Source organism: Topomyia yanbarensis, chromosome 2 (genome assembly GCF_030247195.1).
Source record: "Topomyia yanbarensis strain Yona2022 chromosome 2, ASM3024719v1, whole genome shotgun sequence".
Classification (NCBI taxonomy): Eukaryota; Metazoa; Arthropoda; class Insecta; order Diptera; family Culicidae; genus Topomyia; species Topomyia yanbarensis.
In genome coordinates, this window is record NC_080671.1 from 137043210 (window position 1) to 137058296 (window position 15087).

At 40.3% G+C, this 15087-nt stretch overlaps 1 protein-coding gene across 1 annotated transcript in view; it reads left to right on the forward strand.

Moving 5' to 3' along the window:
• The window catches only part of LOC131679792 (uncharacterized), a 64476-nt gene extending 50700 nt beyond the window's left edge, over positions 1-13776 (forward strand). Inside the window, exon 7 of the mRNA XM_058960539.1 lies at positions 13229-13776. Within this exon, the coding sequence (XP_058816522.1) occupies positions 13229-13776 (548 nt within the window). The remainder of the gene's footprint in view (positions 1-13228) is intronic.
• Positions 13777-15087: the final 1311 nt, after the last annotated feature.

Here is a 15087-nt window from a genome sequence, read left to right on the forward strand (position 1 = left end):
ATCCCCATCGTGGCACTAAAGGCCGCGATCCTGGCGTTTCCGGACATGTCCAGGCTAGTTCTATAGAAATGCCTGAACGAAGGCTACCTCCCGGAGAGATGGAAGTTCCAGAAGCTGGTGTTTCTGTCAAAACCAGTGAAACCACCAGGGAGATCCAGTATCGTATGGGCGTATATGTCTGGATATTCTTGGAAAAGCCCATCTTCAACAAGCTGACAAACTACGCCTTAAGTGAGAACGGATTTTAGCAAAGACAGTTTGGATTCCGGAAAAGGATCTCGACGGTAAACACCATCCGCAAAGTCATCGCGAGCGCGGAGAAAGCGTTGCGGCAAAAGAGGGATATCGCTACGGCGCCCTGATACCGATCAACGTGAAGAACACTTTCAACAGTGCCAGCTGGGTGGCGGTTGCTGTAGCACTGCACGTAATGCGAGTCCTGGACTAGCTGTGTATGGTTCTGAAAAGTTACTTTTAGATCCGAGTACTGGTCTACGAGACGAACATGAAGCTCGGTAAGAGTCACGGCGGGAGTATTTCAGGGTCTCGTCCTCAATACTGAGGTATGACGTTGCGACCTAGGCTACTGCACTGAACTCAAAGCGGAACCAGATGAAAATGAGAAGCACGTTTCGCCTAATGGTTCTTCTTGTCGTGTACGCGTCCAGAACGATATCGTCGGAGGCGGTATGCGTCATTGCCGGGATGATCACTCCTGAGAACGTCGAATGCTACCAGCGAAGGAATACACGAAATGCAAGAGGACTGGTCACAGCAGACTTGTTGGCTAAGTGGCAGCAAGAGTGTGACAACGTGGAGAAAGGAGGGTGGACCCACCGACTCATCCCAAATATGTCGGTGTTGGTGCATAGGAATCATGGTAAGGTGAACTTCGTTTAAAGCAATTTTTATCCGGGCACGGATGCTTCCAGAATCGGTTTGGGCATGCTTCGTCGCCCCTTTGCCCGGATTGCCTGAACGTGCAAGAGACACCGGAAAAAGTGGTCTTCAAATGCCCTAGGTTCGAAGAAGTTCTAAGGGGTATGGCTGGTACGACAGTTAACAATATCGTTGAAGAGATGTGCCACGACAAGCATATCTGGAACGCTGTCAACAGAGTGGTCACGAGTATACTTTCCGAACTGCAGAGAAAGTAGCGAAGGGCCCAAAAAAGTAGTGCGGTCGGCAAGAAAGCCGTCGTGAAACCACAAATCGGGTTTCGGTGGGAATTCTGCGGCCGGGAAACTCTCCTTCGGTGTAGACTAAATCCACTGCACAAAACCAGATAAATTGAGTAATACGCGACGTAGCACCGGGTTCTGGTCTTTGGGACGCCAATGAACCGGACGTCAGGCTTCACCGGAATCACCGGACGGACCTCGACACCCTACCAGGTAGCTCGTGAGTAGGCTAGATCCTCCGTCAAAGATTAGTACGAGTAGATCGCGTCGAACACAAAAGCAGTGGATCGTTGGGGCGCCAGTGAACTGGAAGTTACGCTCTACTCGGAATCGCTAGATGGACCTCAGTACCTCAATACAGGCTGGCCCGTTGAGTAGGCTAGGTCCAACGTCGGGACTAGCTGGAGTAGATCGGGACGAAGCGAAGAGCTAAATGGCTCACGGAAACGAACATTAGTATCAGGAGAAATCTACCAGCGGGGAATTCACAGTAGCGTAGACTCGTCGCCGTGGACTATCCGACTATATCGTGACAAAAATGGAAGCTAATTGGCTTACAAAACAGACTTCACTACCGAGAGAAACTCCGCTGCCGGGGAATTCTCAGTCGGAGTAGGCTAGTTCACCGCCGGATAATATCAAAGTAGATCTCGGAAAAGCTAGGAGCTAAATGGTACAAGGAAGCTGGTATCGGTGTCGCGGGAATTCCTCCGTCGGGGAACTACCGGTTGGAGTAGGGTGAGCTCACCGTCGGGGACTATCCGAGTAGATCGTGATAAGGCCGGGAGCTGAATGACTCACGGAAACGAGCTAAATGGCTCGTGGAATCAGCATCCAAACAGCTCAAGGGGACGAAAGGCAAATAGTGACGTAATAGATGGAGACAAGAAGCAAGAGAGGAGTCAAGAGTTAAATCAATGTTCAAAGGTCGAGCCATTTCATAAACCAAGTGAGGCTCCAAAATGGAGCAGAAGAAAAAGGATACAACGAAAGCACTACGAACCTACCTACCTACCTTGATGTAGTTCCGTGCACGGTTCATAGAAACGAGGCTTGCTATTCCGCGAATTGACAGATTTCGGTAACGTCAGAGAAATCGTTAAAATAAACAAATGGATTTCTCGAAAGTTGTTAACTGACAATATTTGAGCTTTTACGGTGGAAAAAAATAATGTGCCACGGATTCTTGACGTAAATTACGCCATAATTACACTAGACACAGTGGATAATCAGTGCATCTATGTAATTATTAGCGAAAATCGGGAATTTGGCTGCATGTAATAGAAAACATATCCCACCGTAATTTCCTTTTCCCAGCAAAGGTTTTGGACATCGGTATAGCTTCCTTGTGATTTATCGGGTGCCGATCATTCGTTAGCAGCAAAAGATATATGAATTTCAGCTAATTGTTTTCGCTGACGATTTCTATGACGCACGCTCGTCAAATGTTACACTCTAACGAGCTAGCCTACACCCAAAATCCGACGGGTATGTTTCTATTACTTTTAGGTAAGATTCTGTTGTCTTTTCGATAACAGACCACGCAATTGCGCTTGCGGTATTAAACTCATATTCCCGCAAAGGTAGTAAACGGTGGAATGACGAATTTCGGTCGCTGTTCATGTATGTACATCACACAAGCAAACACTTTTTCAGCATTTGTCGACCTCGGCTCTGTTCTCATGTAGGATGATTCGGTAGATTTCTTTGATAGTATTAGCCAAACCAACCGGAATCCTGGCGGATATCCAACCAAACTCAGGCTGGAATCTGCCCCAGTATTGGCAGAAACAAGCCGGAATTACGGATTTTTTACTGGGTAGGTTGGATAGTGAATTAAAAATTTTAGGCAGTTACCGAATCCGGCCTAGTTCCCTGATCCGGCACAGTTCCCGATCCGGATCAGTTCTCAGATCCGGACCATTTCCCAAATACGGACCTCCCGGATCTGGACCAGTACCCAGATCCGGACCAGTTCCCGGATCTGGACTAGTAACCTGATCCAAACCAGTACCCGAATCTAGCCCATCTCCTTTCCAAGTCCGGACCTGAACCAGGCCCAGACTTAGTGCTTAGATCCAGATCGGTTCGGATACGTGGATCCAACTCACAGGTCTTGCTTCCCGTACATGACGGGAAGTACTGTTCATGTTTTGTGCAGTCGATACCTTGCTGTTAACGTCCGTGGTAGAAAAGCAATTTCAATTTCACACCAGCCGAAGTACTCCACCACTATTCCGTGTCGTTTTCTTTCTGACTGTGCTTTGAAGCTAGTCGAGTGTGAGCCGATCTTCAAATGAGGAATGTGTCGTATAGAAAAAATCAAACCTCTTCTTTATCCCCATTGTGTTCACTTCGCTTGATGCGCAATACAATGACAAGCGAAGTTTTATACCCCTCCAGACAATCCGACGCTTTAATATTTATTGAATAAGAATTGGTGTAACATGAATGCGACGCAGAGAAGATTTGAATGTGTTGGTATTGCCGTTTGCGGAAGTTTTTGTAGGGACCGTTTTAGCATGAAACGTCTTGCTATTAGAGCATTTTTTTCTTATTACCGTAAAGGTATTACGGCCGAGTTTTGGGTGTACACAGCTCACCTGAGTTCGATTCACTCATAAGAGTGCAGATTTTTCTAACACAAAAAAGAAGCGAATGACCTTAAGGTTGAAACATCTGTAATCGAAACAAAAAACACCCAAATATCGTCAAACAATGTATGGTATGGAATCCTTTCAAATAAGTAACGAACTTTGTGATGGTATCACAAATGAACTGGTTTTATGACTCTTTTCTTCCGAAACGCACTTCAGTTTACGACTTCTCTCAAAACAAACATACAAAAGGGAACTGACCGATCTTACTTCCAACTCAGAGGGGGAGTCCCTAAATGAATGCCGGTTCCGTATCACTTCTATTGTAAATATATATTTGCCCACCATACGAAATGTATTCTTGCATAACCTCTCTTTTGGTTTTGGGAAAAATACTGTCGATGCACACAAAGCGTTTATGATCCGGAACGTACAGCAGTTACAGTAGGTTATGGTCAGAAGATGTATGTGTAATGGTACTCGTAGCAGTGATTCGTTGTTTATATGTCCAGGAAAGAAAAAAAAATTATGTTGGAACAAGTTTTCCTATTTTCTTCTGACATTTTTTCTCAAGTGTTCAAAAAAAATCTAATCAAATGTACTCACCTTTGTTTGTCCACTGACATTGATTACAATTATTTTGGTATCTTGTAATTGAACTCAACTATGCACAATGAGCCCGGTCGTTTGATAATTTGTGTCATGTTTATATGTTGCAAATACTGATATTGACAAGAAAAAAAATCCTACGGAATAACTATGGTGTTTTCCCTGGGGAATGTTTTTCATTACTGGCTGGGTAAGGATTAAAGTATAATAGAATAGACGTCGTATAAAATATCGAGAGTCTGCACAGATTCAGGAATCATTCAAATCAATACCTTCAATTAAACGCTCTAAAGGACCAATTATACTTTTGAATAGTACAAACTAGCACAACGTTCCATATTTCGTTCAAACTAAGTAGGCGAAATGGTCCCTTTTAAATACAGTTTTGCGTTCTTTTCTCCGCAAAATATTTGTTTGCCAAACATGAGAAAATCTTTGCTACATTCTTGTATGTGTTTTGTTGAACACAATATGGTCGAAAAGCATATCAGTAACTTTAATCTGAATTCTACATTTATAAAACTCGCGTCGGCCCTGCGTGAAACAAAATAGGGCATGGGGTGTTACGGACCAACGCTCGCTTGGCAACAATTGCTAACGAAATGTAATGGATAATGTGTGGCTTCACACTTTCAACGTTTTGTTTGGGGTTGAGGGAGCATATAGTTCGTTCACCTGTTGATCAAATCTAATGAATATGTTCATGTTGAACCTATATAGTGGTGGTAGCAAGAGGAATAAATAATTAATATTAATTAAACAGCAATCGCATAACTTTTAAAAATATATTCCCAAACACTCTCACCAACATAAACTGGGTTGGATCATTACTACATCTTAAATGTTTATGACCTACCAAAACTACAGTTTGTGTTTCCATCACTCGATCATTAAAGCGGTCCCTCGATGCACAGGAAACACCCTAGCTTGTAGACGCGGAAATCCGCTTTCATCTTGAACGTGACCTCGAACGTGTCGAAATATGGGACAATGCAACGAGGATAATAAATCAATATTAGCAGCGAAACACGAAGCACAGTGCACACTGAACTAGCACGCTTTGTGTTTCTTCCGCACTTTGAATGTGGGACACAAAAAAGACCCTATCCAGTTGAACCTGGTGATATGGTTGTCCTGTGATTGTGATGACGGTGTTGAATCTCGCAGGATATCATCTTGCATTCTACATGGGGGAGTCCGGGGAAGGTTGGTCAAGGGTGACAAATGGATTGAAATATTGATTTAATCCGTTAACTAATACGAATACCGATTTACAATTATTCAAACTCCATTGTAATTTTATTTACATATCACGAAAAATCCAACTTAAAATAAATTCGATATGTTTTAGTTCAACACTATAGCCCATTTCATGTAATCAGTAAATACTGCTGAAAATCAATTATGAAAATGCATCTCAAAGACGCGATGACGAATCTCGAATGCATTCATTTGGGAATTACGTGTTACAGTCTCATTTCATATTGCCTCAGCCTCCCCTAAATCGACATAAATATGCATTTCGTTTTAAAGAGGAGCGAAAAGAGCATTACGAGGAGTATTCTATGGCACACCTTCCATAGCAGAATTTTGCTGCTACCTCATTGTCCTCTTATCGTATGTTTTACGAACTCCAGCTGTGCCTTGTGTGTTTCAGGTATCTAGGAGACAGTGATTCTATGCAAAAGTGGCGCTTCGTGTTGGTACTTAAGTCGACCTTCGTGATCTCAATTATGGTACTTCAGCATAGGATAACGTAGCACTTGACCTTCATTTCCGCGCATTATTAGTTACATCAAGCCTATTGTATAACTACAGCTTCAGTTTAATGGCGCCAATTTCTTTGTTTCACATTTTATATTTCTTAAATCTAGGAAATTACAAATTGAAATATTTGGTTTATAATAATATTAAGGAAATATTATCAACTATGTACATATATAAGAGAGGATAATATATTATTTGCATTGTTTTTTTTTCTAGCAATGCACATTAAACATCAAGCATATTTTATGCATGAATGCTAACGGACCTCTGACAGACAATTGATTTATGATGGTTATCGATAGTGGCGATAGTAGTGCATCAAGAAGACCGAAAGGGCTTATGAGCCTTTTTTATGTTTTGTGTTTTTTCATACTCTGCACCTGCCCAAACTAACTATCAAGCATTAGTGGATTGACTTTTGCTATGGGTCATATTTACAAACAGTGTTCCACAGTTTAATGGCGGTGTAAGTAGACACGGCTCGCATTGTGTGTCGTCATCGTACACAGGTTAATTAAAGAAAAATTAAAGTAGAAGTCTGTTGGTGTTAGTGTAGTAATAATTGTAGCTTTTAGTACTAGTATACAATTATTATATGCTAGTCGTGTGTCTATCTGTGTGTATGTTTGTCTGGGTATGTGTGACAGCTGGGTAGGAGTATGGATGCAGAACTGGCGTATTTATTAGAATAATAGCTAATCCTTCCTAGGATTCATTGAATACCTTTTTCCGGAGTTCGATTCCTGCATCCGATTAGATTCATTCGGGAAGATCGGATTGGATAAATTATGGTACGACTAGTTTACCAACGCACGTGAATCATGCATTCCCGGCCAGCACAGCATGATAAAATTAATTTCATTTAATTGCAATTAGATGAGTTCAAGTAGTTTGATCAAATGTTACATGTGTGTTTTTTTCTACATCATTAGTCTGTTTTTGGTGTACTTCTAGTAGTTTGTATTTCCAATACTCACGTATATCAAAAATAATATCCGTCTATTTATTCCCTTTAGTTCAACGCTTTGCATCTTTTTTTTTCTTTATTTGGTATGTTATTTTTCCTTTTATTACTACATCTTAAATTAGATCCATACTAACACTCTCTATCGCAATCAATTGCAGGAGAGAATTCCTCCTTGGCCTTCGCGTTAACGCAAAGCTGATTGCAACCGCGAACATGCAATTGCAATTATTTTTATGCATATACTTACGTCCGCGATCTCGCCACAATTAAAACACTCCGGTAATTAAGTGAACGTTTCAAGCACCTATAAATTTACAAACCCGGTCTCAAGCATTAACCCATCGCTCGCGCGATCATAGCCCATCGGTCATGTCCGGAAATCTTTATCTCGGTTCTAGCAGCCAAGACTTATACCATCAGTTGCACCGATCAAAAAATAACGTTCATATTCACTAGACAACACGCTCCATGGCGACATGACCGGGTACTCGAGTAAAATGGAAGAACTCACTCTCTTCTAGCATCGGTACCATACTCTTAAAATTAAGTAGCAGATTCACGGTCGGCACGCGATCATTAAAGAACACGCTAGCACATGTGACAAACACGTTAACATACAAACGCTCGAGTCCTTCGCGATCATTCACGCACACCTACGCTCGCGATCTCGCTGACAGGATAACACCCCCGCGACTAAGTGAACGTTTTAGCACTTGTAAATTCACAAACGCGATCTCATGAGTGAACATACAAAACCGCATGTTCACGAAATCGTGAATCGGTCACGTCCGGCAAACCTAAACCTCCGTACGTACAATTATTATATGCTAGTCGTGTGTCTATCTGTGTGTATGTTTGTCTGGGTATGTGTGACAGCTGGGTAGGAGTATGGATGCAGAACTGGCGTATTTCTTAGAATAATAGCTAATCCTCCCTAGGATTCATTGAATACCTTTTTCCGGAGTTCGATTCCTGCATCCGATTAGATTCATTCGGGAAGATCGGATTGGATAAAATATGGTACGACTAGTTTACCAACGCACGTGAATCATGCATTCCCGGCCAGCACAGCATGATAAAATTAATTTCATTTAATTGCAATTAGATGAGTTCAAGTAGTTTGATCAAATGTTACATGTGTGTTTTTTTCTACATCATTAGTCTGTTTTTGGTGTACTTCTAGTAGTTTGTATTTCCAATACTCACGTATATCAAAAATAATATCCGTCTATTTATTCGCTTTAGCTCAACGCTTTGCATCTTTTTTTCTTTATTTGGTATGTTATTTTTCCTTTTATTACTACATCTTAAATTAGATCCATACTAACACTCTCTATCGCAATCAATTGCAGGAGAGAATTCCTCCTTGGCCTTCGCGATAACGCAAAGTTGATTGCAACCGCGAACATGCAATTGCAATTATTTTTATGCACATACTTACGCCCGCGATCTCGCCACAATTAAAACACTCCGGTAATTAAGTGAACGTTTCAAGCACCTATAAATTTACAAACCCGGTCTCAAGCATTAACCCATCGCTCGCGCGATCATAGCCCATCGGTCATGTCCGGAAATCTTTATCTCGGTCCTAGCAGCCAAGACTTATACCATCAGTTGCACCGATCAAAAAATAACGTTCATATTCACTAGACAACACGCTCCATGGCGACATGACCGGGTACTCGAGTAAAATGGAAGAACTCACTCTCTTCTAGCATCGGTACCATACTCTTAAAATTAAGTAGCAGATTCACGGTCGGCACGCGATCATTAAAGAACACGCTAGCACATGTGACAAACACGTTAACATACAAACGCTCGAGTCCTTCGCGATCATTCACGCACACCTACGCTCGCGATCTCGCTGACAGGATAACACCCCCGCGACTAAGTGAACGTTTTAGCACTTGTAAATTCACAAACGCGATCTTATGAGTGAACATACAAAAGCCCATGTTCACGAAATCGTGAATCGGTCACGTCCGGCAAACCTAAACCTCCGTACCTACCACACCTTCAGTTGGACCAATCAAAAAATAACGCTCATAGACAACATGTTCCATGGTGACATGATCGGGAACTCTAGTGATATGGAAGAGCTGATTTTCTTATAGCAACTCAAAATTCAGTATTAGATTCACGGTCCGCGCGCGATCATCCAATAACACACGCGAATATGCGAAAGGACACACGTACATAAAATAGAATTTATACACGCGAAGTTACATACACCTTTGCACACGCGACATGCAAACATGCACGCGAACGACCACGTTAACGTGCAAACGCTCGAGCCTTTCGCGACGATAAACGTGATCGCGAAGTCCCTACGCACGCCCATATCTAAACCGTACGATGAATATCACATTCAGCATCACGGGCCGCTGCAATTGGCCTTAAGCAGTGTTTTAGTGGGTGACATTTCCCGTCTCGTCTGCAATTGCAGTGAGTGATACTGACGGGGAGCCCTTCCGAGACCCTACCTCTACTGCTTCAGTAGACCAACTCTCGAAAAAAGTAATGCACTTTAGTTTTCTTTAGCAGGAAGATTATTGGAGCAATTAATTATTAGCTAATAAGGGCAATTTTACTACCATCTTTAAACTAGGAATAACTAGTGGGAGTGGTTGTACTTTATTTTGATTACTGGTCTATTATTAGGTCTATTTTTCAGTTGGGAATTTCTACCGAGCTTATGTATTTAACAAGTAAAACTTGAAAGATATGAAGGGCAGATATGCTTCGGGAGGATAGTACAAGGGGGGGGGGGGTGCTTACATGTGAATTCCTGCATACAGAAGGGTGAAAAATATTAACTTTCAGTTTCAGGATTTTCGGAATGTAATTTGCAATATTGAAAGTTTTTATTATCCAGGCCATGTCCGAGAGTTTGATAATTCCAGTACCGCGATCATTCTCGAACTGAAACAAGGGATCATTTGGTGTTCCTCTACTAGGCACGCTAGTAGATGTTCCCTCTTGTGGATCATCAGCCTTGCCCTCACTCGGAGGCAAGAGAACATAGAGGTTCGTTGAGAGTGGTGGCGTAGATTTCTTTAACATTTCTGCGAAAGATCGCTTGGAACGTCCCGTAAGGGAACAACCCGAGATATGCAGACTCTCTGCAGAGTAAGAACACTTTACAGTATTCTTAATGCATGAATCATCCACGTGATTCTCATCGCACCTTTCACGACCTGTGTGCCAAGTTGTTTACATTTAGAGCATTTCATGACCCACAGTAAAAACAGACGGACAGGCAGACAAACCTTGTGCAAGAGGATGTAGTTCGGTAACGCAGTCTCCTGCGATTAATACTGCATTCAAACGTTTACGATACGTATTTTCACCGGCTGAAGTAAGCAGTCTCTAAAACAGCCAACCCCTACTGCTGCGTGTCAAACCCGCATCGTTGACGGCGCCGTCAATTTCTACCCTTACAGCTGAGATATATACGTTATAATCTCGTGTAAAGTGCTCACAGCAAGCTATAGAGTTTGCCTGCTTTGAATTGATTAAAAACCCCTGATTTTATCCGAAATTTCGGTGACAGCAGAGACCGTTCTGCCAGGTATTTATAAATCTGCAGAAGATTTAACGATTTAGTCATGGATCACAAATGGACCCATTGAGAATTCTGAGTAGCGTTTACCTAGTAACAATTGAGGTTTTATGATAGTTTTATAGCCACTCATAAAACTTAGATGGCACTTGTAGCGTGCTATAGAACTTCAATTGTTACTTAAGTTTGGCCCGGGAGGGGAGGGGGTGCTTTAGAAGACGAACCCGATTTGATTTCCATTGTGCTACCCGGAGAAGGAACAATCGAAAACGTAAACGCACGGGGTCGGCGCCCGCGCAGGCAGGAGAAAGCAATAAATTTCTTAAGAAAGATTAAATCCACTTTAAACTGGTTTCCAACGACGCGCCGATCTAGCTTAGGTATAGTTGGCTATTGTTTAATCCTCGCCGTCCGAACAAAATGCTGAGGAATGTGGTTTTGAGAATAAGATACTGTGCAACACTGAGACATAGCGTCCAATCACACCCAAGCTGTCTGAGAGTTACGATACGAATGAGACGAAATGATTATAAGCAAATCGAAAGGACAAGTGTAATGTATTGTTATAATGAAGATAAAACAACATTTCAGATTTTCACGATTTTCTGCCTTTTCAGGTGATATTTCCAAGTAAATCTATGCATCGTACAATCTAAGATGAATAATTTAATCCAAGACGAATAAAATAATTCAATTAATTAGGTCGGCTAATAAAGAATAACATGTTCCTTTGATAACATACATCGATTGAGCTATATGTCCATCCTTTAAAACCTTTAAAAGTGATTCTAATTATAGCAAGATTTTAAATTGAACTTTTCTACGGTTCGAGATGGAGCTTAACTGTCTTCAATAAAGTTGTAGAACAACACATTTTGGAAAAAATTGCTTAAGACATGCAATCTCTATCTTTTATATTTTCCATTGCACGACAAATCAAAATGTAGGGTCTTCCTTAAAAAAATAGTATTATTTCTTCAATTTTTGTAACTTTTTTACACTAATGTACCCTTTGGGCAACTTAAAGATAATTCGAGGGCGCATAATTTGTTTTTATTCTCCAGCTACAAAACTTTTTTTGTTTCAAAGTTATGAGAACTTTTTCATAAAAAATATAACTTTTTCAGATAACATTATCTTTCGTTAGAGTACTCAAATACCGTTGCTGTCATACAAAATATCATGCTTTGTAGTATAGATTACCAAAAAATGGCATGCACGATATTTTTGTATATCTTGAAATATTTACTCAAAAAATATTTCATTTTTAGTAAAAATTACATATAACTTTAAATCGAAAGAAGCTAGAGGTTCAATATATTCGGACAAACTGTTCTTCTATGAAGTATCTTAAAATATTTATAAAGTCATCTCAATGAAAATTCAAAACTGCAAAAGTTATATAACTAAAACCATTTTTGTGAAATACCCTATTATTTCGGTAAAAATGTGAAATTAAAAGTACAAGACACAGAGTTCCAGTGTTTTCAACAATGTTTTTAAAATTTGATTTTGTTCAATTTTCTGAAGGATTGCAAAACTACCTCGAAACATGAAAAAGTTAATTTTCTGACTTTAATAAATTTAAAACCACCCTACCCACTACTTAAAATAATAGAGAAGTCTTGTAAAGTGCAATTTTTTTTCATGAGATCAAAGCAGTATCTTTTATATTGTCCACCGTGAAAGTAATTTGAACATACTACCAGAAGACAATTCATGAAAAACCAAATTTTAAATATGACTTTTTCAGTTTTCATATTTTCTAACATATCCCTTAGATGTTTTTCAGAGTTTTTGAAGACGAATATTTCCATTAATACATGACCTTATATGTACTTGGAAAATAATTACCTTTTATTTGCTCCAGTGGGTGTTGCTATTCTAAAGAAACCCATTTTTGGCTAAAACGCGCTCAAAACTTTTCAACGATAATGGTTAGATATGTTGTACATACCATGAAACAAATTAAAACAATCTTAAAGTTGTCTGAAAAGTACTTTAGTTTTAAATCTATACTGCAAAAGTTATTCGAATAGAACAGTTTTTTTAAAGAAGCGCTTGCCTTTGATTTTAGATTTATTGTGAAATGAAAAGTGTGACAGATATAACTTATATGTCTCCATCAAACTATTCTAAGACTTATCGATAAAGAACTTCACTGAAGGTCGTATGACTATCTAGAATGACCAAAAACTTAAAGACATAGTAAGGCTAAGTGGTTTTAGACACATGGATTAACATTTTTGTTAGTTAACATAGCACAAGGTTAAGGGGTGAATTAAAGGTGTGATTCTAATAATTAAATTTCATAAAATTTTTTTTTATCATTTTACATATCTACTTTACATAATAACTCCGCCACGCATTTTTAACGTCATTTTAATCGGAGCAGACCCAAATAAAAACACAGCTTAATGACCCAATTCATGATATTCATTTTCATTAAAGCTGATTGTCGCTACCGCTTAACTGACTGCTCAGCAAATATTTTTTCTGCCCTACTAGCCTCTTCAATAATCTGCAATTTTGTTGACTTTTCCAGACTTTCGCATCAGCAAGTACTGTGACGAACGCTTAATTATCGGCAATGAAGACCGGTGGGAGCGACGAAGGAACAACCAACGGCCAAATAGAGAGCGCGACGTTTCCGGCTTTGGGACGACGGCTGCGAGCATCAAAAGTGGCGATGCCCCGCAGGACTATGCTGTCAACAGTGCCAACAACCCGGTCGGTTTTGCCGAGGATAGAAATCAGTGGAACTACAACGATAAGAACTACTCCGATGATGACAACGACGACGGCGACGGTGACGACGATTCCAATGATGACGAACCCGAAGAGGACGGTTATGATGACAATGACCCTAGAGGTGAACCTCGGGCGGAAGCGCTGCAACAGGGCCAGCAGCAAATCCAGCAGATGCATTCGTTCCATAATCTGAAAATCCTGAAAGCGCTACCGGGCGAGGAAGTGGCAGTTAATGAGACGGAAAATCGGCGGAAGCTAGACGCGGATGCGGCCAACCGGCAGAGCCACAGGCAGCGGCAGAAAGTTTTCTCCCAGGTAGGTGGCACTTTTGTTTCTCAGTAGCTGGGACGTAATTGAAGTTTGATCGACGGATTTATATAGTTCGTGTAATGCGTGTCTTGTTTTAGTATTACAGTATACTACTCGCTAATCCCGACCGATAAAGGCTTTTTAAATTAAGTTTTAATATTCGCTTTAAGATTAAACAGATACTAGAAAAGTGTTTCCACTCTAAATGTTGTTTATTGTTATTTTCATCGATCAGTGTGTTGCTTAGAATGGAAATTTTATTAATTTGATTGGCACTTAGTCGAGTACAACAGCATTTCACACCTAAATTAACGACCAGAAATATCGAAAGAAAAATTGTTGGCAAAGGATTTGTTGATCTTATCCACGTTAAAATAGTTTTTCGTCTCTTGAGAGTGTTTCGATAAATCCATTTTTTGATCCTTTCCAAAAGTCAAGCAGGTTGGCTTTGATATATAAATTATAGTTTGATAACTGTGCTCCGCATTAGTTTGTGGACGTAGAAATCATCGTTGAATACCTGTGTTGAACCAAGAGTTCTGATTACAAACAGCCTTGCTAATTTTTCGCCGAGGAATGCAGCTGTTACGGACTCATGACTTAAAATCATATAAATATTGAACAAGCTTACCATTTATTTATTGTGTATTTTTGACAATCAATTTACAATTTGTCAATCTACGAACAAGAAACCGATTTTCAATGTCAATGTTTATCAAACAAACACATCACTTTGTTTACATAGTCAGGCAAGTTTTTTGGCTTTATCTGAGTATTGACTATTGTAACAGATGCCTCTCTAATCTCAATAGATTGCGAACAGACTTCGAAGCAAATCTGATATATGAAGGTTTTTTATAACCTGATTTTCGAATATGGTTCATAAATTGATTATTGACATAAGTGTTTATTTTTTACATTTCTTACAAAAGAAATGTAAAGGATTCGCTCAAGCCTAGAAAACTTTGTCGGAAGCCTGTAGAATTGTGTCTCATATACCAATCGACTCAACTAGACAAATTAGGACAATGTCTGTAGGTGTGTGTGCGTTTTATAGTAAGGTTTAAAAAGCTTCAAAAGCCTGGCCTGTAGTGTATTGGTGTATTGACACTGTGTGGAACTCACGACTCTCGATTCTACCTAACCACTAGAAGAACTCCTTACTCTTTCTTCGCCCTTCTTCCCCACGGAACTACATCAAGGTATTACTTCATGGGGGGCTCGTTGTTCTTTCGTCGTACCTCTTTCTTCTGCTCTATCTCGGAGCCTCACTTGGTTCATGAAATGGCTCAACCTTTGAGCTTTTATTTAACTCTCGACTCTTCTATTGCTCCTTGTCATTAT